Source organism: Bos mutus, chromosome 1 (assembly GCF_027580195.1).
Source record: "Bos mutus isolate GX-2022 chromosome 1, NWIPB_WYAK_1.1, whole genome shotgun sequence".
Lineage (NCBI taxonomy): Eukaryota > Metazoa > Chordata > Mammalia > Artiodactyla > Bovidae > Bos > Bos mutus.
In genome coordinates, this window is record NC_091617.1 from 63,416,560 (window position 1) to 63,439,614 (window position 23,055).

Sequence of the window (23,055 nt, forward strand, 5' to 3'; positions counted from 1 at the left end):
GGTTAGAAAGGTGCCCCATAGTGGGAGGGGCCGACCCATCAACTTTGGGGGTAGACAGTATTTGAGCCATAAGGCTGGCTGCTTCTGTGCTTTTTCAAGTTTTGTTTCAGCACCCAGAATTACCCCTCCCTAGTTACAGTCATGCCGTAGCAGGAGTGGGCCATCCATCTCATGGGTAGTGGAAACTTTGGGGGAGTGCCCAGCTTACAAGACCACTCTTACCTACACTGCCCCCTACCCCCACCATCTCTACAGAGTGGCTGGACAGTGTATCCTACTAGCCAAGTGGGATAGTAACCCCAGCCACCCTAGCCTGGTACAGTAAGCCTCAGGTGAACACAGTGACGGAACCAGAGGGTGAGCTGAGGAAGCTTTTAGTCCTCCCCCGCCAATTTCCAACCAGCCTGCTACTCCTGTGAAGAGTTCTAGAGCATTTCATGGGAAGGCAGCCAACCCACACTGGTCCAGTGGATCCCTTTTGCACCCGTGGAACCTGATAGCACTTTATCTGGCCCATACCTTTCTCTGTTTGCTTCTGGCACTTGAGGCCTCTCTGTTGCCTTCACATCAGATTCTCTGGGAAAGTCTACACTCAAGCATGTGCAACTTGGAAATATGAGGGACTTAGAACCAGCGGGGCTACTCTTGATCCAAAGGGGCTGGAAGATGATGGATAACTGCTTTCCATTTTCATCACCCAGATGGGGAATTGAGAGAGACATTTCACGAGGCTTTCCAGAAGGTCCCGGTGAGATGGAGTACCAGTTGCCTGAAGCAGAGGCCAGCATGGTGAGGCACCCTTGTATTGGCCTTTCTTTCTTCCCTGTGTCAAATCGCCCTGTCTTATACCACCAGACTCACATCCCCAGTCATCTAGGGCTTTGTAACTAGCTTTGCTTTCTAGAGAAACTAGGCTTAAGGCAGGAGGGACTTCATGTGGTAGACACACAATGGCTTCCCGTCTAAAATAACTGAGTAAAACAGAAAGGTGACTCCATTTAGAGGAAAAGAAAATGATAGGAGATGTGACTGATATATGAATGTGATAAATGCACTTGGCTTTGCCCCTGAACAAAGTGATCTCTCTAAAATGGAGATTCAGTCTAGCCTCTCTCAACCTTAGAACCGTTTCACCTCTCATGCAGATAAAAGCCAGGCTGAGCAAAAACGTTAACACAGGCAGGGTTGGGCTGGGCCAACTAGGGCTACTGCAAAGTCTTTGCATATTGAGTACTCAGGGTCCAAGGTGCTAGGACAGCTTTTGTTGTTGTTATTTAAGACAGCTTAGGTGCTGAGAAAACCTTTCCCACGGTGGACTCTTCTGTTGCCAAAGAAACAAACCCACTTTTGCATTAACAAAAATTTTCAGGAAGTTGTATCTTTGGTTTTTCTAACAAGACTGGTTGCAATCTCAGCAATGAAGAGTCACAAGAAGCTCTCTGACCTCTGTTTCAGGTCAGTTCCCCTGGGCAACTACCTGGCAACCAGCACCCTGATTTCTGCCCTGGACTGTGGTTGCAATGAATTTCAGCCTCTCTGTGGAGCCTCTCTGACTCCCGTTCTCAGCTTCATTTAAATTCATCTGTATAGCCTGCACTCAGAATGGGGTGGCCAGATCTGGGCTTTAAGACTGTGGTGCTCCCGAGTGGTGCCACACTCTGCTAAAGCTGGTGGTAAAGGCCATCGGTGTGAAAGTGGTAATCTCTTCTTCTTTGTACGCTGTCACATTCTTTCTGATTCACGGAGATGGAAATCACCAGAGTTCTTTAAATGAAAAGAGAAGTGGACATTCAGCACTAACTCTGATCTAAACTGAGGGCTCTTTCCCTGTTGCCCACTGCCCCTCTCCCTTCTGCATTTGGGGCTCTACTTTCTGCCTGAAAATCTTAACTTCACCATAACCCCCTGTACTGCCTTTCCCATCCTCTCTGCCCATCCAAACATCTTCCTTCCCTAAAGGGGTATTCCAAAAATCACTTCCTCAAGAATCTCTCTTTGGCTCTTCTAATCCCCATCTGCTCTTTCCCTCCTCTGAGCTCCTAATGTCTGTACCACTCCTTTGCCACATCAAGCCAGTCCCCCCAAATTTACTGAGTGCCTACTGTATGCCTAGAACTGTATCATGTGCTGTGGATGCAAAGGTGAATAGAATGGGAGAGAGATAAGAACAAGATGGACAGACCCTAAGAAAAAGAAACAAACAATCACAGAAAAAGACCCAGGGCATTCTAAGGCTGCAAGATGGTGAAAATGCCAACAAAATATTAGGGAGGTATGAGTGGAAAAATGACATGCCACGGCCAGGAATTATCTTCATTATCTTTGCACATGAGCCCAGACCTTTATTGAAATACTACATTCTGTTTCAAACGAAATGGATCCCGAAAAAAAGTAACAAACAATAAGAAGAAGAATGTTAAACTGGGCAATTCAGAGAAAAGAGCAAACAGAGGAGAGCTGAGATATTTTTAAGATTGGCCAAGGGGATTGGGGGTTCTTGATAATGATCTTTCACTGCCTTGAGGTGTTCCTGTTTATTTGCTTTGAGCTTTTAATGGATGTAAATGAACTTCACTTCTGTGGATGACCAAATTAGAGAAAATAATCTTAAATTAAAGCCGGCGATTTGGTTGTATTTAAGGAAGACTTGGTTTGTGTGTGTGTGTGTGTGCGTGTGAGATGAATCTGGAAAGGGCAACTTTCAAAGGCACTGGGAGTGTAGTATTGTACTGCCTTTTCAGTCACTTCAGTCTGTATCATACTCAGGCTCCTCTGTCCGTGGGATTTTCCAGGCAAGAATACTGGAGTGGGCTGCCATGCTTATTACTTGATCCTTTAAGAGAAGAGACAGACCCTGTGTCCACTCAAGTTCTCTGCCTGAGGGTAGGGGCCTGCTCTTGAATCCTGGCCACTCTGTGATGATAGGACTCTGGGGATTAAGAGTCGCCACAGACACTGGCTGCAGTCCTCCTGCCCACACTGTCCATTAGAGCTGCTGGCAGAGTCAGCACAGCTGCCCTTTTCTCAGTTTGTGCTTCCCTTTCCTTGCTCCCCCAGAAACATAGAAAGGCGCCATCCAAAGGCTGTCGAAGGAGAGGACGGAGACGATTTTGGTGCTCTCATAATGGGACATGTAGCTGTCATGATATCTAGCTCGAATAAATGAACACTGAAGAGTCAAGTCAGCCCATTAAAGATTTTTGGGGGCTGGTGCACTGGGACGACCCAGAGGGATGGTATGGGGAGGGAGGAGGGAGGAGGGTTCAGGATGGGGAACACATGTATACCTGTGGCGGATTCATTTCGATATTTGGCAAAACCAATACAATATTGTAAAGTTTAAAAATAAAATAAAACTAAAAAAAAAAAAAGATTTTTTTATTTAATTGGTAGAAAATAGCTTTACAATTTTGTGTTGGTTTCTGTCGTACGACAACTAGATTCAGTCAGAATTTATATGTATATATAGATATATATATATACCCCTTCTCTCCTGAGCCTTCCTCTCCTTCCCCTATCCCACCATTCTAGGTCATCACTGAGTGCCAGGCTGAGCCCATTAAAGAGACTGAACAATAGGGCATTTACTTCTTAAACACACTAAACTATTTAACCACCCTAAGAGGCACAAAGAGTTGGACAGGACTTACCAGCTAAACAACATCAACAGGAGGAAGTAACCACCTTCCTTTACCCTCCCCTTCTTCTCCTTCCTCCTCAGCTTCTTCCCTTTCCTCCTCTTTCTTCTTTCTGGCATATTTTCTTGAAAAGTGAAATAGATAGCTGCCCTCTGTTTCTTAGTGACACAGTAATCTAGGGGAAAAACAATCTGTAACCAAAGGTCATGGTCTCCTATTTCAAAAGAAGGGGGAGGGGTTGGGGGGAGGGGTTGTGGGGAGGGGTTGCAGGGAGGGGAGTCGTCTAATTCTATGCATTAATTAAATTAAAGAGAAATTGCATGGCTTGACTGGAAAGAGGAGATTTATCTCTCGTCAACTCTCCCCAGAAAGGGCAACATTTAAAGTACACCTTGCACAGACACATTTACCTAGAGGAAATCTGGCCACTTGTGGCCCCATTTACACAAGGATGCTGGAGAAGAGCAGAATTTATTTGATGCATGAAGAGCCAAAGCACATCCTCACATTGACTCCCTCCTGATTCTGGAGCTGACTTCACTGGCATCCACAGGGGGAGGCTGAGGGACTCTCCAGCGGCTGTTACCACTAGGAAACCTGCCTAAACCAGCTTCCTTTGTGAAGTCTTGGTTTCACTCTCACTTTTTAGATTTCCCACCCCCAAACTTGAGCTCTCTCCAAAGATCAGTTTTAGGAATGAATGCCAGAGACGAAGGGTCAGGGAACTGACACCTCATCAGAGGATAGGAGGAGAGGGCTGAAAGATGTCCCCTGATGAGGTTTTCCTTTACCTATAGTCCCGAGGATTCTTCTTGAAGCAAAATGAGCAGACTCAGGTAGGTTAGCCTAGTCTGATGCTGATGGAGGGATGGTGGAGCAGAAGATGGGAGAGTGGGGAGGGAACTTAAGCAAGGCTACCCAGGTGTTTGGCTTCAGTAGTTACTTTCCATTTCCTGGAAGCTATATTTTCACCCACTGAGAGCCAGACTTGTGGGCAGTGAAGTGCTTAGGATGAGCCTGTGGTCAGAAGCACCAAAAGTCCATTGCAAACTCAGGAAGGGGAGTGTGGGGACTCAGCTGACCGGCTGTGGGAAATCCCCACAGAACTGGGAGAGGCAGAGGGGCGGGGGCCATCTGGTAGAAAATGTACCAAAGAAGGTTTCAAAATCTACGTGGATCTCCAGATCAAAGGTTGGGAAAAAACAACTTACAGAAGCAAACGAGAGCACTCCAGAGACACGGGGAAAGAGGGGTGGGCAGGAATGTGGACTTCCCCCAGGTCTCTTTCTGTTCTGCTTAGGAGAGAAGCCACTGCCTGCTCTTAAAACACCAATTTGTATCCACTTATCTCTCCATTCAGTGTCCCCATCCCCACCTTCTGCCATATTTGATTACTGCCTGCTTATTAGAATTACAGCACATATCTTGGATCTTTCTTTAAATACGACTTTTATTTATTTTTTCTCCTTTTTAAGCATCAGAATTTTTTTTTGTATTTTTTTTCACTTTTTTTTTGGAGGCTAATTACTATACAATATTGTATTGATTTTGTCATACATTGACATGAATCCGCCATGGGTGTACATGTGTTCCCCATCCTGAACCCTGCTCCCACCTCCCTCCCCATCCCATCCCTCTGGGTCATCCCAGTGCACCAGCCCTGAGCACCCTGTATCATGCATCAAACCTGGACTGGCGATCCGTTTCACATGTGATAGTTTACATGTTTCAGTGCTATTCTCCCAAACCATCCCACCCTCGCCCTCTCCGACAGAGTCCAAAAGACTGTTCTATACATCTGTGTCTCTTTTGCTGTCTCGCATACAGGGTTATCTTTACTAGCTTTCTAAATTCCATATATATGCGTTAGTATACTGTATTGGTGTTTTTCCTTGTGGCTTACTTCACTCTGTATAATAGTAAATATGACTTTTACACTGTCATCAAATGGAGGGCTCTTGTGGAAGGAGTATGAAATATTTTAAAAAATCAGGCTCAGCAGGTTCAGAGCGTTAATGAACTCAATGTTTAGTCTATCATATCATTTCAAAGTTTGTGTGAGTGGCAGTACAGGGAATGGAAGAAGCCCTGGACTGAGAGCTCCAAGACCATGGCCTCCTTTAGAGAAGAGTTCAGAGAAGGCTACTTCTCTCTGCGTGTGACTCAAAGGAACTCTCTTCCCTTAGTTGGGCCTCACTTTCCTCACTATAAAGTTACAGGTATGCAAATATCCCTTCTGACTCTGACATGTTATGATGTAAACTTTGCTCTTATGTACATATGGATTCTATTTTTAAAAAGTACTTTGGGACCAGTGGTCAGAGAGCCTGTTTTCTTTGATAAACATCTTCAAATTCTTCTCCAGCCTTCTTTAAAATCCTCCAGGAGGACACTTGATTTCCATTGCGCAAATCTAGTACTCAGTCTTACGATGAAGTGTTTGGAAATGATTCAGTAAGACAGAAAAGGAGAAAGCTTAAGACCGTGACCAGTCTTCTAACCCAGCGACAGGCCGGACTGCAAACTAACTCACGCCTCCACAATGAGGTCGGGCTGAGCAACCGTGCATCACTCGGGAGGAAATATCAACCTAAGTCTGCGTCTTTGTTTTTACTTTTACTTTTTTTAAATCTTTGCTTCTCCTCTGAACTAGCTGTTTGGGTTATTTCTGGGCTTCTGGAAATTTTAGTTTATCTTCTTATTCTTTTAAAAAATAAGCCCAGATATAATTTTCTCTAGATGCCCCCTTCTGTGAACCCTCTAAGCTGATAATGTCTCCCTCCTATTTGCTGAGCTGGTACCTTGAACATTCTCCTTGGTCACAGTGCTTGTGCCTCAAAAGCCTCCTCTATCCCTGTGATTCTTGCTCTACCTCAGTAACTGCAGTAAGCGCCTAGCAAAGTATCTAGCATACTTTATATGCTGTAATAGGGTTCTCCAGAGAAACAAAACCAATACATACATGGAGAGAGAGATTTATTTTAAGGAACTGGCTCATGTGATTGTGGAGGTTACCAAGTCCAAAATCTGCACGATAGGCTAGCAGGCTGAAGACCCAGGTTGAGGTGATATAGCAGCTCCATGTGAAGATAGCCTGCTGGCAGAATTCCTTCTTCCTTGTGTCAGATCAATCTTTTTTCTATTAAGGCCTTCAACTGAATGGGTAAGGCCCACTTACCATGGAAGAAAATTAGCTGCTGATTTCCATGTTAATCTCATCTTAAAAATGCCTTCACAGAAACATCTAGAAAAATGTTTGACCAAGTATCTGGGTACTTTTTCCTAGCCAGGTGAATACCTAAAATTAACCGTCACAGATGCTCACTGAATCTTCTGAAGTGAGTTGATGCTGCAGGATATGTGACCAGCCGTTTTTGGCTTCCTATTTCTCCTGGCCTAGCTTTCTTCTGTTTTCTTCTAAAAAGCCTCTACTTCATTTTTTATCACTTTAAATCATTTTAAAAAAATTGTGTTAAATTGTGTCCTATTCTGTGGTACATTTTTCTCTGAAACTTTTTGTTATTTTGCATTTGCTGCACAGGTCAGGGGCCCTGTCTATTAACCATTTCCTGTTAGCTCTATCTTTCTCTCTCTTTCTCATTAAAAAAAATTTTTTTTAGCTCTCAAGATTTCATGAGGCATGGTGGCATGGTATAATACATTCAGGCCCCTGAAGTGATGAAGGTTTGTTTAATCTCCTGTTTTTCAACTATCTATACTTCTGTTTTCTTTCTGTTGAACCAGCCCTGGCCATGGTGTGGCTGCAGAGGAACTGACCATCAGGGCCTCCTAATTACTTTGTATCAACATGAAAGGGGGGTTATTTTAGAGGCATTACCTTATTTGAACATTTGGATCCAGTTGTAGTAACAACACTATTACAAATGACAGAAATGCTTACAATGTAAAGCTTAGTGATTAAAAATAGGATATAATATTGTATATACAAAATGACCCCATTTAAAAAAAATGTGCATAAAGACTGTATCAGTCTTTACAGTTTGAGTGGTAGAATGTGGGCTTTTTTTCTATGCTTTCTAAAATTTCTTTCTACACGTAATATGTAAAAATTCTTAATATGAAAGATTAAAAGTTTCTCTTTCTCTCTCTCCCTACTCCCTGCAAACTCTCCCCTTAGCCACCTGAGAGATAATTATATAATCATTAATAACAATGTAACATGTATCCTTTCAGTCATTTCACACACAGGCATGCACACACACACAGAGCTCTTTTTTTTTTACATAAATAAGACCATGTATATCCCTCACTCTAAAAGCTGATTTTTTGATTAACAAAATGTCTCCAGTTTCTTCCCCTGTGAACCTAATTATTTACCCCAAATCTACTGATTTAAATGTCTACCTTTTTGGAAAAGTTTCATAGTTATGCCCTAATTTAGGAGAAGGAAACACATTCTCCTCTCTAAATAGAGGTTATTTCCAATTTTCTGCTGAGAAACAATTCTGCAAAGAAATCCAGAAACATTTATCTTTGTGAACACATGAGAGATATATTTTTAAGAGATATTTCTAAAAGATTTCTCAGTTTTTCTACTGGAAGTATGCATTATTTTTTTAATCATAAAAAGAACTTTTTATTTAAAAACAAAAAATGGAAATCAACAGCCTAAGATGGGATTCCTTGCATGGGTCCACTCTTATGAGAGCAGGGTTGTGTTAGGGCCTAGCATCCACGTGGTAAACAGCAGGTGTTTAATGCCTGTAGCAAGAAAGATAAGCATACAGAGATCATATAGTGTTTAGAATATCTTCATAGAATACCTGCAGATAGTGTTTCTAATTCTTTTCAAGAATTTATTCAGGCAAAAATACTCTTAGTTTTCCTTTGCTTTTATTTATTATCAGCATGAAAATATTCTATTCTGCGACCAAATAAATGACAAGAGTTAAAATTAATCCTACCAACCACCCTAAAGAGGTCGGTACTATTATTGCCCCATTTTATGGATGAGGGCCCAGAACGGTTACAAAGGCCACTCACGCAATCAGCACCGTTTTCCGAGATCGGGGCCACACACTATTCACTGCCCAGGGGAGCTGGACTGGAGGAAAGGCCGAGGCTTCACGCCGGGGTCACTCCTGAGTCCTCGACAGGGGTGAGGGTGGGGTGGGGTGTTGGTGGCGGAGCGGCGCCATTTCCCGTCGTCCGTCCTCCGCGGCGCCCCCGCCCCCACCCCCACCCCCACCCCTCCCCCCGAGCCGAGGGGACGGTTGACGCAGCGGGCAGCTGACGCTCGAGCAACTGCAAGCGCCGGGCACCGGTCCGGGCCTGTGGAACCTGAGCGCGATCCGCGGACGCGGCGCTCCACCCCGCTTGGTGCTCAGCTCTCGGCTCGCGCCGGGGTCCGCGCTGGGCCTCCTCGCACCCTGACTTCCCGGCGCCCGGCCCCGCCCTGGGCTCACGAGCGTGACACCCCTCCCGGCCACCAGGTACCCCTCCCCGCGCTAGGCCCCCACACCCGCGCTCCTCTCCCGGCGGCTGCCGGTCCCGCCCGCCCTTCCTTCCCCCACCCTCCCCGCCCGCATCCCGTCCCGTCCCTCGCGCCCCTCTCCCGCGGTGACCTAGGGGCCACCCTCCACCCCTGTCGGGGCTGAACCTGTACCCTCCCCCACTCAAAAAAAAAAAAAAACACAAAAAACGCAGAAGACTGCGGTGAATCAACTGCCCAGATCTCCGTTTTGAATGTAAAGTTCGGGGACGAGACCGTCAACTGGAAATTTTAAGCGTGTAAAGAATAACAGCGTTCTGGAAAGCGGGAGGCCACAGCACGGTGTAAAAACTCAAAAGAAAATTTCTTACAGGGTGAGGTGGTCGTCGCCCACCACCCCCCAGCCTCACTTGAAAGCCACAGAAACACATTCGGGTGGAGCCAGGAGGAATTACAGACAGGAAGCTGAGGACTTGAGAAGAGGGTGGTGGTGGTGGTTTAGTCGCTAAGTCGTGTCCGACTTTTGCGATTTCATGGACAGAGGAGCCTGGCAGACTACAGTCCATGAGATTCTCCAGGCAAGAATACTGGAGTGGGTTGCCATTTCCTTCTCCGGGGGATCTTCCCAACCCAAGAATCGAACCTGGGTCTTCTGCATTGTAAATGGACTCTTTACCAACTAAGCTACAAGGGAAGCTCCTTAGAAGAGGGTACAGGGGCTTAAAGATCCGTCTTCAGAAGTCTAGAACTAAGCTTGGTCTATGAAGCTCTCAGCGCAGGACGGGAGCCCAGGTTGCATCTATAGCTCCCCACTACCTCTGCACCCATCCCTGCAATACGATTTACCGTGGGAAAATTGAGGTCCTGGAAGGAGGTAGCTTGTCCATCATCACACACCTGATTCTGAGCGGAGCCCGGACTGTTAGCCCAGAACTTCAGCCCAGAACTCCAGTTCCTAAGCATCATTTATAAACATTAAAATATGTAAGTCAATTTTTTACAGATACCGTTTCTGGGCCAGGAAATTCAATATGATCAGGAACTCGATAATGGGCTGCTCAGTCTGTCCTCATCATTTTTCTCAGGTGCTTGCCAACATGCACCTGGCGTTCCCTGGGCTACAGCAGTGCAGCTGGAGCAGGACTCCCTTGGGAAGGCCAAGGATTTGAACTTAACCCTGAGCAAATAGATTTTAGGTAAGAGGAGGAGAGTGAGACATCTTGGATGGGGTAAGAGCTTGAGCTGAGAAGAGAATGAGCTACTCCACCAGCATTTCAAAGTGTTTTCCTGGCCTGGTGAAGTGGAGTGGATGATAGACGGAGGACACATAGTGGAAGGCTCTGCGGGTGAATGCTACAAGCTGTAGGGCACAATGGGAAACCAGGACTTTACTGGGGGTTAGGTTGGAGAAGACTCTTGAGAGTCACTTGGACTGCAAGGAGATCCAACCAGTCAGTCCTAAAGGAAGTCAGTCCTGAATATTCATTGGAAGGACTGACGCTGAAGCATCAGTGCTTTGGCCACGTGATGGGAAGAACTGACTCATTGGAAAAGACCCTGATGCTGGGAAAGTTTGAAGGAAGAAGGGGATGACAGAGGATAAGATGGTTGGATGGCATCACCGACTCAATGGACATGAATTTGAGCAAGCTCTGGGAGTTGGTGATGGACAGGGAAGCCTGGCATGCTGCAGGCCATGGGGTTGCAAAGAGATATGACTGATGACTGAACTGAACTGAACTGAACTGAGATTCATGGAGAGAGAGAGTGTTAGCTGAGACCCCAAGACTCTACAAGTCAAACATTTAGAAGGAACACAAAATTTAAATACTGCTGTTGAAAGGAAGATTGTGGGGAGAAAGTACAGTATTCTAGTTCAATTAATGGAAAAATCATTTCCCCTGGTTGTGTATGAATAATAAAAAATACTACTTATTATGTGCTAAACACTGTTCTAGGTACTTTATAAAGATTAATTCACTGGAACTTCCCTGGTTAGGGAACTAGATCTCACATGCTGCAACTGAGTTTGCATGCTGCAACTAAAGATTCAGCATGCTGTGACAGAAAGGTCCCATATGCTGCAACTGAAGTTCCTCTGTGCTGCAACTAAAAGAACCTGCATGTAGCAACAAAGATGGAAGATCCCACTTGCCACAGCCAAGACCTGGCGCAGCCAAATAAATATGTTTAAAAAGAATAACTAAAGTTATTTTTTAAATTAATTCATTTACTACTCATGACCAACCTATGAGGTTATTACTGTTTGTGCCACTGCCTTACAGATATGAAGGGTAAGGCACAAAGAGGTTGCTCAAGGTAAGTAGGTCTGTGCTGAGGTGAATGGCCCAGAAACAGAAGACTTGGATCCAGTGCCTCCATCTGTTGCTTGCGTGAAGTTACCCTCTCTGGCCCTCCGTTTTCTTATCTCTGACATGCAGACTGTCATCCAGGCTCTCTGATGAGACTGAAGGTGCAGGTGCTTTGCGAACAGTGCCTCGTGTTACCAGTGGAAAGTTAACGTTTACGAAAAGGAGGGATGCATTCCAAGGCCAAATTCAACCAAAAAGAGAAAATGGTTGATTTGCAGAATTTAATGGGCTTGCCACTCACAGAGAGGCAAAGATAGGGTCCTAGTTAGTCTTGCCTAACTTGACAAGACAAGACAAAGTTCTGATCTTGCCTGGGAAATCCCACAGACAGAGGAGCCTGGTGGGCTAGTCAAGGCTGAAAAAGACTTGGACACGATTTAGCTTAGTGACTAAACAACAACAACAACACAACAAAATGGGCTTATTCCACTTCCCATAGAGCTGTTGTGAGGATTAAATGATATGCCCTTAATACTGTGCCTGCAAGGAGTGAGTAATCAGTAAAATGTGATGTGTGTGCTCCGTCTCTCAGTCGTGTCTTATGCTTTGTGACACTTTGGAGTGTAGCCCACCCAGCTCCTCTGTCCGTGGGATTTCCCAGGCAAAAATACTGGAGTGGGTTACCATTTCCTCCTCCAGTTGATCTTCCGGACCCAGGGATTGAACCTGTCTCCTTCATTGGTAGGTGGATTCCTTACCTCTAAGCCACCAGGGAAGCCCCAGTAAAATGCTGATAGGGCTATTATTTTTTCTAATTTTTTTTTCTCCCCATCCTCTGTGTATCTTTATGTTCCCCCAGAGACAGCTTCACCATGTGTGGGGCCCTGATGGAGAGGTATGTGGCAGCCATGGTGCTGAGTGCAGCTGGAGATGCCTTGGGATACTTCAATGGAAAGTGGGAGTTCCTCCAGAATGGGGAGAAAATTCACAGGCAGCTGGCCCAGCTTGGTGGCTTGGATGCCATAGATGTGGAGAGGTGGAGAGTCAGCGATGACACCGTGATGCACCTGGCCACAGCAGAAGCACTCCTGGAAGCTGGCAAAGTCTCAGACTTGACTCACTTGTATTCCCTCCTTGCTAAGCATTACCAGGACTGCATGGGAGACATGGATGGCCGGGCACCAGGTGAGAGCAGCTGGTGGAGGTCCTGGGCAGGTGGAGGATTAAAACAGACCCAAGGAAGTCATTTAAAATGTTGATTGGGGTTTAACTATAAAAGATACTAGTTTTTTATTTTTTAATTAATTTTTTTGCCACACCCAGAGCCTGTGGGACCTTAGTTTGCCGACGAGGGATCAAACGCATGCCCCCTGCAATGCAAAGCAGTCATAACCTCTGGACCACAGGGGAAGTCCTGGGACATGAGTTTTCTTAGTTATGATAAAAATAGAAACCAGCTAAATGTTCTGTCATTTATTTAATTATGGTGACACATCTGCAGCCATTTAAAATGATACAGGTAAGTGTTTACTGATACGGAAAGATGTATATGAAGTAAAGTAGATTATGAAACGCTATGTATCTTATGAACCCATTCTCATTAAGAGTATGTATGTATATCTGTTGGGAAAGATCTGGGTGATAAGAGTATTTATAGTTTCCTAGTTTCCTTTCACTTATTCGTAGTTTCTAAGTTTTCTTTAATATCTGTGAAGAAAAACTTTTTATTTTTAAAGAAGACTGGAAACCGTTTTGTAGAGACTCTTTTTCTGGTTCCAGGTCTGCTCACAAGTGGTTCTTGCTCACTTTTTTATAGTCACTTGGCCAACAGCTGATGTGAACCACCTTTTCCCTGGTTCTTGTATTAGTTAGCTTGACCTGCCATAACAAAATACCACAGATTGGCTGGGCTTAAACAACAGGTATCATTTTCTCACTGTTTGGGAAGCTAGAAGCCTGAGATCAGGGTGTTGGTTTCATTTCTTCTGAAGGAATCCTTTCTCTTTGGCTTGCAGACCATGCTGTGCCCTCTCAGAGCACACATTCCTAGTGTCTTTTTGTGTGTTCAGGTTTCCTCTTCTTATTAGGACACTGATTAGACTGAATCAGGGCCCATCCTAACATTCTCATTTTAAAGTCATCACCTCTGTAAAAGGCCCATCTCCAAATACAGTCACATTCCGAAGTTCTAGGGATTAGCTCTTCAACATATGAATTTTGGGGAATACAATTCAGCTTATCATCAATACAGTTCAGCTCATAACATTTCCTGATGAAAAGCCCCTCCCACAAACCCAACAGCGTCTAAGTACCCTTGTGTAAGTAAGGCTCAGTGCTGACCTGGGGTTTGGAGTTGGGGGCCTTCATCATCACACGTTTTGGCTTTCCTTTCCACCCAGGAAAGTTGGAGGCAGGGCTTGGTTCTCTCCTCCTGCCAGGCCTTTGCTTTCGTTACCCTGACCCCATTCTCTACCCGACTCTTCCCAGGGGGTGCCTCAGTGCAGAACGCCATGCTGCTGGAGCCAGACAAAGCCGATGGCTGGAGGATTCCCTTTAACAGTCATGAGGGTGGCTGCGGGGCCGCCATGAGGGCCATGTGCATTGGTCTCCGGTTCCCTCACAGCAGTCAGCTGGGCTCACTGATCCAGGTGAGCATCGAGAGCGGCCGGATGACCCATCACCATCCGACAGGCTACCTGGGAGCCCTTGTGTCTGCTCTTTTTACAGCCTATGCTGTGAACGGCAAGCCTCCCCAGCAGTGGGGAAGAGGACTGATGGAGGTACTTCCGGAAGCTAAAAAGTACATTGTCCAATCAGGCTACTTTGTGGAGCAGAATCTTCAACACTGGTGAGTTTGCAGGGGCACACTCCTGCTAGAAAATGGTTGAGTCTGTGTGCACACCTGCATGCATGTGTATGCCTAAAACTCAGACTTTTAGCAACCATCATCGGTCTCCCGTCCAATTTCATCATCCACTGCATCCAGCCCCCTCCCCACCCTCCTGCTAAGGATTCTAAATACAGTCCCAGCTGTGATGGCCACCAAGGAGCCAAGTGAAGACCTCAGTGAGTAGGGCGGCTGCACTGCTTCCCTCATGTGTACGGATCCTGTTCTCCAGAGTTTTGTGGCTCTTCCTTTTCTCTCTTTTGTTTTTTCCTGGCCATGCCACACAGCATGTGGGATCTTCGTTCCCCACCCAGGGATCGAACTCGTGCCCTCTCCAGTGGAAGAGCAGTGTCTTAACCACTGGACCGCCAGGGAAAAGTCCCTGTGGCTATTCTTTACTGAGATAAATTTTCCTGATTATTTTCTGGAACTTGTTTTTTCATTGTTGTCTTGACAAACAAATAATATTGTGAAATCCTTGGTTAAAATGACCTAAAGATAGGTTTTTCCACCAGCTAATTAATAAGTGGTAAGACCGCATCTTCCCCTTTTTTGAATTTACTTCACATTGCCTTTCTTAGAATAAAAATGTCCAGAGGCTTTCTGCTGAAATCATCTACGGTCATGATGTTCTGAAGTTCCCTCTTAAAAAAAAAAAAGTAGCTGTATAAGGAGATGATGTGTTAATTAGGTTGATGGTAGTGATCATTTCATTATGCATATGTATACCAAATCATCATGTCGTACACCTTAAATGTGTACAATTTTGTTAAGAAAGTAATATAAAATAATAAAATATATGATGACAGACTAAATAAATAACGTTCACCCTTGAAAGTTGACACTTGACCTAATTCTCAACTCAGGAAAAACAAAACCTACATTTCTCACCTTTAACTTGCTGTATATCTTCTTTATGCATTAATAGCAACAGATATCGATGCCTTATTTATATCACTCCTTAGCAAAAATGTATTGAATGAAGGTCACTTAACATTCGTTTTGATTTTTTATATCATATCATATTAGTTCTAGAGGTTGAAGTCATGATGGAACTCTCCCTGTTCACATGTCTTTCTGGTACCTTTCCTGATGGCTTTTGACTTTATTTTTTCAATTGACTGTAGTCTTTTTTTCTTCCTACAGGTCTTACTTCCAAGACCAGTGGGAAAAGTACCTAAAACTCAGAGGAATTTGGGATGGCAAATCAGCCCCTACCTTCCCCAAGCCCTTTGATGTGAAGGAAAGGGATCAGTTCTACACTTCTGTGAGCTACTCTGGCTGGGGCGGCAGCAGTGGACACGATGCCCCCATGATTGCCTATGATGCCATCCTGGCTGCAGGAGACTCCTGGAAGGAGCTTGCCCACCGAGCATTTTTCCACGGTGGAGACAGTGATTCTACCGCTGCAATTGCTGGCTGTTGGTGGGGAGTGATGTATGGTTTTAAAGGAGTAAGTCCCTCCAACTATGAGAAGCTAGAATACAGAAACCGGCTGGAAGAGACAGCTAGGGCTTTGTATTCTCTTAGGTAATTACCCTAGGGAGAAGTGACATTCATTTCTGGTGGTTTCTTCTCTTGTGTAGTCCCTTTTCTACTGTTTCACTTTTTTCAAAGTCAAGAGTCTTAACCTTGTACTCAGGGAATTTTGAGGTAACAGTCCCTTGGGCACCTGTTACCCAAGGGAACATTGAAGCTCAATGTTTCCAAACTTATCCTGTCTTCACCAGCCCCTGCCCCAAATGTACCCCTCTTCCTATCCTGAAGAGTCTATTTCTCAGTTAATGGGATCACCATTTCCCAAATTAGAAATCATATAGCCTCATATTTGGGTTTCCATTTTTACCATCTGATCTTTCACTAAGTTTTTTTTTTTTTTTTTTTCTGTTTGTTTCAGGTTGGGTTACCAAAAGTGGATTCTAAGACAAAGATCTGAGTGCAAGTAGTTTACTTGGGAGGTGATTCCAGGAAGGACTGTTAGGAGAATGGGGAAATGAAACAGGGAAGGGAGAGGAGCCAGGACAAGGTGTGTTGATGAGCAGGTTCCCACTGTAGGCACTTGAGATGCAGTCCATCTGGGTCCTTTGCATAAGGCACTCAGAGTTGTCCCACCGTCTTTCATCTGATGTTGGTGGAGGACCACTCCCAGGGGTGCTAACTCCCTGGTGCTTCCTGGCCTGCCTCTTGTAAAGCCAAACATGAGTGTCCCCAGGTTAAGACTCAGAGATGTTTGCAGTGGCAGGCTGTAGGGTGCATGGGAACAGTGAGGTGTGTATGTGGGGGTCCCCACAGCGTCTACTAGATGGTTCTACATCCTGAATATCCTTCAGATCTGTCATTCTTTTACCTTATGGCACCACATATTTTTCAGCTGGATTTCTGTATTGCAAACTATTTAAGTCTGAAGAGATTCTGCTCCTATTAACAGCTGCACCCTCTAATTTCCTAGGTATGGCACTTGACATGGTGCCAGCTCGTTGTCACCTATTTGACAGTCTTTATTCTCCTCTAGACAGAATCTAGCATGGTGCCCAGGTGCACAAGAGATGCTTCGTCAACATATATTAAATGAATGTTGTTTATTAGCCTCCTGTCTGGTGCCTCTAATCCCAGTACTGCCTTCCGCATTGCCCTCCAGAGAGATCTTTACAAATACATAACAAGTCGATCATACTGCACTTGTAATCATGTACAATGAATACTTACCCCCTGCTTCTTCATTTCTGGGAGCTCTTCCTTCTCCTCTTTTACCTTCAAGTTCCAGTTCAAGTAGCATCTCCTTGATGAAAACCCACTCTCACTGTTCAGGCTCTTGGCCCTCTCTCTTCAAAACACCCACAGCCTTCTGTCTCCAGCTCTGTCACCATACTGAGCGTGTTGTGTGGTGACTGTGGGTCTTCTGAGGACCCTCTGAGGCTGCTTGTGAAGGCTCGTGTCTCACTCTCTTTGTGGTCTTCCTGTCTAGCCTACTGGAGACACTCAGTGTTTACTGTGGAGGTTCCTCAGTTGGTTTTGATGTGAATGCTTTGAGCATGCACTTTCTCTTGGGTTTCAAATGCCCTCTACTTCATAACTATTAGGAGTGACCTGTGCTGGCCTGAGAGAGATGGAGGATTTGAGGCTTTAACCAGGCCTGTGTGCTGACTTCAGTGAGACAGAGATCTCAACTCTGTATCTGAAGCAGGACTGCAGCAAAGGCATCAGATTTATCATTCTTTTGTATGTAAAGGGAGAAGAAAATTCCAAAGCTCTTTTTCTGGTTTAAAAGCTCTCATATGTATTTATATATTTCAGAAAACAGATGTGTTTTAAATAATGAAACTAGTACAGTAGATTCTTCAGCAGGACAATCAGAAATTGCAGACTTTTAGGGGTGGGGATTTACCATTTACAGAACATGGTAATAACCTCTTAAATGCAGGTGTCTTAAATCCAGGTGCACAAGAAGACTCCTCTGTAGAAATATTTTGATGACAGTTTTAGAATAATAGAAAACAGTAAATACATATTTACACAGGATTCTTGAACAGAAGATTAAGATGGAGACTTTTATGACTGTTTTTCAATTTCCCACTTGATAAAAAGTGACAGTACAGAATAGCCTGTACTTTTCTGCAGCTGTAGGAAAAAAAGGAAACATTTTTTCTGTGTCTTTCTGTCAGGAGAGCTTGCAGTATTTATTTATTTATTTGGCTGCACCGGGTCTTGCAGCCTGTGGGATCTTTAGTTGTGGCATGCAAACTCTTAGTTGTGGCATATGGGAGCTGTTCCCTGACCAGGGATCAAACCCAGGCTCCCTGCATTGGGAGCAGAGTCTTAGCCACTGCACCACCAGGGAAGTCCTCTGCCTGCAGTTTTAGGGTGGAGCACTAGAATTCAGTTAGCACTGACCAAGTGGCAAAACTGAATGCTTAAACCTTGTAATACAGAAAAGGGAAGAAGAGCATTTTAGCCAGTGGATTCTGAGGCATGACCTGTTTTACCTCTATAACTGGTTTGATGAATTGTCTGAATTTAGTGGAAGCACACATGGAATGATTTTCTTTTTCTCCAGCCACTGCCTTCGTATAAGCTGCTTTCTGTGCTGCTTAGTGTCATCTTTTTAGTTTTGTTAAAGTTGCTTTCCCTGCTCCTTAGTGTCATCTTTTTAGTTTTGTGTGGAGAGGGGGGTGGTGAAGGGTATTAAAAATCCAATCCAGTCCATCCCAGTCCAGATATTTTTTAATTTCAGCTTTACTGAGATATGAATGAATGTAAAATTGTAAGATATTTAAAGTGTACATTGTGGTGATTTAATATACATATACACGGTGAAAGGTGTCCCTTCATCTCGTTAAGGAGCATATCCATCACCTCACATGTTTACCTTTTTTTTGGTGAGAACATTTAAGTTCTACTCTCCTAGTAAACTTCAACTTCACAGTATAGTGTTATCAACCATGGTCACCATGTTTTCCATCAGATCTTCAGACCTTATTCATCATAAAAGTTTATACCCTTTTACCAACCTCCCCTTATTTCCCTCACCACCACTGCCCCCTAACCAGCCCCTGGCAACCACTTTTCTACTCTCTGTTTCTATTAATATGGATTTGACTTTTTTTTTTTTTAAGATTCCACATATAAGTGGTATCACGTAATATTTATCTTCCTCTCTCTGATTTATTTTAGTTAGCATAATGCCCTAAGGTGCATTGATACTGTCACAAACATCAGGATTTCCTTCTTTCGCATAGCTGAATAGTATTCTATTGTATATATGTACTACATCCTCTTTATCCATTCATCAGTTGGCAGATACTTGAGTTGTTTCCTTATCTTGACTATTATGAATAAAGCTGCAGTGAACATGGGGCAGAGATACCTCTTTGATGCCCTGTTTTCATTTCCTTTGGATATATACCCAGAGGTAGGAAGCCCCATCCAGTTTGATCAGTTGTAAAACTTTAAAGTCATGTCCTCCTTCCTCCCGACCACAGTCAGTCCTGAGCCCAAAGGGCTTAGAGGAGAAAAGGGGACATGGATGCCTCTCTCATTCCTTGCCTTCCTCTTTCGGGGTTCCCTGTCTCCAGGGTTGCCCTAGACCAGCCTCACCAGGGGAGCCCTGAGGGAAAAGAGTCAGTTTCTCTCCTGAAGGTTCTCCTCATCCCTCCTGGTCACAGCAGAGGGGTGCAGGCTGTGCCCCCCCGGCCCCCTGCTGCTCTCTACACTCCACCTGTCCCTCTCCAATAAGACAGATCTGGAGGCCGGGGAGGTTGCCCAGCACATGGCTGACTCAGGAGCAGCTGCCGCTGTCACCTTCGTGTGGTCGCCCTCACTCTCGGCCAGTACCCCCCCTCACTCAGCTGGTTGTGAAGCACAGCACTGCCTTCCTCCCCTTTCAGGAAGGAAGGGGAAACCCGTAGAATTTAGGATTCTCGTGATTTCTCCTTCAAACTGCTGATTTCCTGCAGAGGGAAGTGGGGAAGGGAGGTCTAGAGCAGTTCAGCTGCCTCCCATTAAGTCCTCAGGGATTTGTCGTTGCAGTCTCCTTAGAACGGGGCGGTGGAAGTATGTGCATGTGGGGAAGGGGGTCACGGCAGAGGAAGAGGGTTGGAACTTAGCATTTTTTGTTTTCTAGTCACATTTCAGCTGCGATTGGAGACAAGAGCGAGTATCTCTTTAAGAGCCTGTTCTATTTGCTCTGCAAATTCTCACTCTTCACAGCAGGCACAATTCAGAATGAGATCAGACTCTCAGATTCCTTTTTCTCAAAACCTCCTCTCCAAACTTGGCTCTCAGTTGACAGCTTTGCTTCCTATTTCTCTGAGAAAATAGAAGCAGTCGGAAGAGAACAACTGTTACACCCATCACCTCTGCCTCCGCCCACCCACACCTGGGCTCTGCCTTCTCTCCCAACCTGTGAATGTTGGTGTGTGTGTGTGTATGTGTGTGTGTGTGTGTGTGTGTGTGTGTGTGTAAGAGAGGGAGAGAGAAAGAGAAAAAGGAGGAAGAACCAGAATGAACAGAGGAAAGAGATAACAGACTTAATTATATGCATAATGTTAGAATAAATTGAGAAGATGACCTGAATCACAGTATAAACTTCTCATGCTGCTGCTGCTGCTGCTAAGTCACTTCAGTCGTGTCCAACTCTGTGTGACCGCATAGACGGCAGACCACCAGGCTAATCAGGTTAATACGTGTGTCCTGGAGAAGAGAAAAGATCATGAGTAACGTTAACAGGGATTAATGGTATTTTTTTGACCTGCTAAATGATGGCACTTCACTTGCTTTGTTACATGATGGCTAGATGTTCTCTGGAGAAGGCAATGGCACCCCACTCCAGTATTCTTGATTGGAAAATCCCATGGGCGGAGGAGCCTGGTAGGCTTCAGTCCACGGGGTTGCCAAGAGTCGGACACAACTGAGCAACTTCACTTTCACTTTTCACTTTCATGCATTGGAGAAGGAAATGACAACCCACTCCAGTGTTCTTGCCTGGAGAATCCCAGGGACGGGGAGCCTGGTGGGCTGCCGTCTGTGGGGTCGCACAGAGTCGGACACGACTGAAGCGACTTAGCAGCAGCAGCAGATGTTCTCTAGAAGTCTTGGCAATAAGTACTTTTTAATCTGCAAAATTAGCATTGGTCTCATCTCAGCCACCATTCTCCATTCTCAGTGGAGAATGAAATATTCTCCATTTCCTCTTCTGTCTCCACCCCTGCAGGGCGAGGTAATGTGTATCTTTGTAAAACAGCCAGAGCTCCTGGGAGCGTGATTTCAGTCAGCCATCCCCATGGATCACCTCCTCAAGGAATGGGGTCAAATTAAGGACCAGGGGTCATCCAGACACCATAGAGAGGGCAGTCTTGCCATCATTTTTTCATCCTTGGGGTTTGGGTTTGAGGAAACTGACACCTAGGGAGTTGGTGAGACCTTCCTTTGGGGAAGGAAAGACAAGAGCAGGAAGAAAAGTTGCTAAATGATTAGATGGAGCTGGGACTTAAACCCAGGTCTGCTTGTCTTCAGTCCTGCTGCTGCTAAGTCGCTTCAGTCATGTCCGACTTTGTGCAACCCCAGAGACGGCAGCCCACCAGGCTCCCCTGTCCCTGGGATTCTCCAGGCAAGAACACTGGAGTGGGTTGCCATTTCCTTCTCCAATGCATGAAAGTGAAAAGTGAAAGTGAAGTCGCTCAGTCGTGTCCGACTCCTAGTGACCCCATGGACTGCAGCCTAACCAGGCTCCTCCATCCATGGGATTTTCCAGGCAAGAGAACTGGAGTGGGGTGCCATTGCCTTCTCTGTCCTACTATACCCTAATTGTTTACTATAATTAGAAAGGGTTTCCTTAATCAAAGCCAGAATGAAACCCAGGAGTGAGATGTTGGTGGCAGCAGCTGGTGCCCTCTCTTCACCTTCCTACAGCTATAAGGTGACGTCAAAAGGGAAGTGAGTGGTAGGTTTGAGATGCGTGTTGTGCTTTTGTACTTCTTAATTAAAAAAAAAATCATATGCATGTAGAACTATTAAAAACCACACTTGAAAAAATTAATGTGACCTCATTTTGTAGTCATAAACAGGTGAGGCCCAGAATTAATTAAATTTATTAATTAGAATAATAAAATTTATTTTATATTAGTATGTTTGTTTATATTCCCCCCACTTCCAACCCCACCCCTAAACTGAAGGCCTGGGATCCTGAAGCAAGATGAGGAAGCTGGGTGTCTGAGTTGGGAACAGGCAGGCAGGAAAGGCTGGAAGGGATTCCATGGATTCCAGGGATTGAAGCCTATAATTTCCTCTCTTTCTCTCTTCCCTTCCACACCACATCTCTTCCTCCCCTCTCTCTCTCTCAAAACAAGTGTTTAATGAGCACCTCCTATGTGCCTGGCAATGTTCTAGGTAGCAAGCACACAGCAGGGAGCCTGAGCAATGAGCGATGGATATTGAACCCGGCATCCTCGATCTCTCATTTGCCTCCCCGTGTTCCCAGATCCTAGGCAAGTAAAACCATCAGATTCCACTCTAGGAGGCCTCCACGTGGTCTCAAGATCAGGCCCCTTCCCACGGCCCTTCTCTAAATGAGCAACCCCTGCAGAGTACCACCCCTCCCCACCCCCTCCCCTTAGCAAATACTGAACACTGGCTGAGTGGCAGGCGCTGTGCCAGGTGCTTGGGGACACCTCATGAACAAAAGAGACCAGAATTCTGCCCTCTGAAGGCTCATATTCTCCCTGGGGGAGATGGGCCATGTACACTGATTATAAGCTGGTCCCCACCAGAGTCTCCTGTAGAAAAATCTCTATCCTCACCTTCTAAAACACACCACTTTCCAGGGGTACCCGCTTTCTTGGCGCCCTGAAACAGTGCTTCTAGGCCACTGGTGTCTGTGAGCATTGGTTTCCTCACTGGTCACATGGAGACGGCCTTGGTAAGAGTTAACAGAAGACTAGTGGCTCTGGCATGAGAACTGCAGAGTCCTGGGCACAGCCCCAGAGATTCTCAGTCAGCGTGTCTGGGTTGGGCCCAGCAGTCTGCCCTCGGTCCCCTGGGTGATTCTGAGCAACTGCACATGGAGAGCATTGACCAGATGATGAGTGTGAGGGGAGGGTGCTCTCTGCACGTGAGCTGCGCCGATGCTGCACAGGGAACACTGTGCTGGAGTAACTGGGACCACTGGCCTGGTGACCGGCTCTGATCGTGCTGGGGTGTCCACTAGAACGCCGTCCTCCATCTCCTGCTCTGGGGAACCTAACCGATTCACGGTCCCAGTTGCTGCCCTTC

At 45.4% G+C, this 23,055-nt stretch overlaps 1 protein-coding gene across 1 annotated transcript; it reads left to right on the forward strand.

The window, feature by feature from the left end:
* Positions 1 to 8,950: 8,950 nt before the first annotated feature.
* Positions 8,951 to 21,909, forward strand: ADPRH (ADP-ribosylarginine hydrolase). The gene is made up of 4 exons (XM_070369943.1): positions 8,951 to 9,091; positions 12,262 to 12,587; positions 13,890 to 14,250; positions 15,436 to 21,909. The coding sequence occupies exons 2-4, from the start codon at positions 12,275 to 12,277 to the stop codon at positions 15,821 to 15,823; spliced, it is 1,062 nt and encodes a 353-aa protein (XP_070226044.1). The 5' UTR covers positions 8,951 to 9,091; positions 12,262 to 12,274; the 3' UTR covers positions 15,824 to 21,909.
* The last annotated feature ends 1,146 nt before the right edge of the window (positions 21,910 to 23,055 follow it).

Bases quoted from the DNA above. Each gene is read 5' to 3' on its own strand.
- ADPRH (XM_070369943.1), top strand. From the start codon at position 12,275: ATGTGTGGGGCCCTGATGGAGAGGTATGTGGCAGCCATGGTGCTGAGT. The intron at 12,588-13,889 runs GTGAGAGCAGCT...GACTCTTCCCAG, and splicing joins CATGGATGGCCGGGCACCAG to GGGGTGCCTCAGTGCAGAAC. The intron at 14,251-15,435 runs GTGAGTTTGCAG...TTCTTCCTACAG, and splicing joins GAGCAGAATCTTCAACACTG to GTCTTACTTCCAAGACCAGT.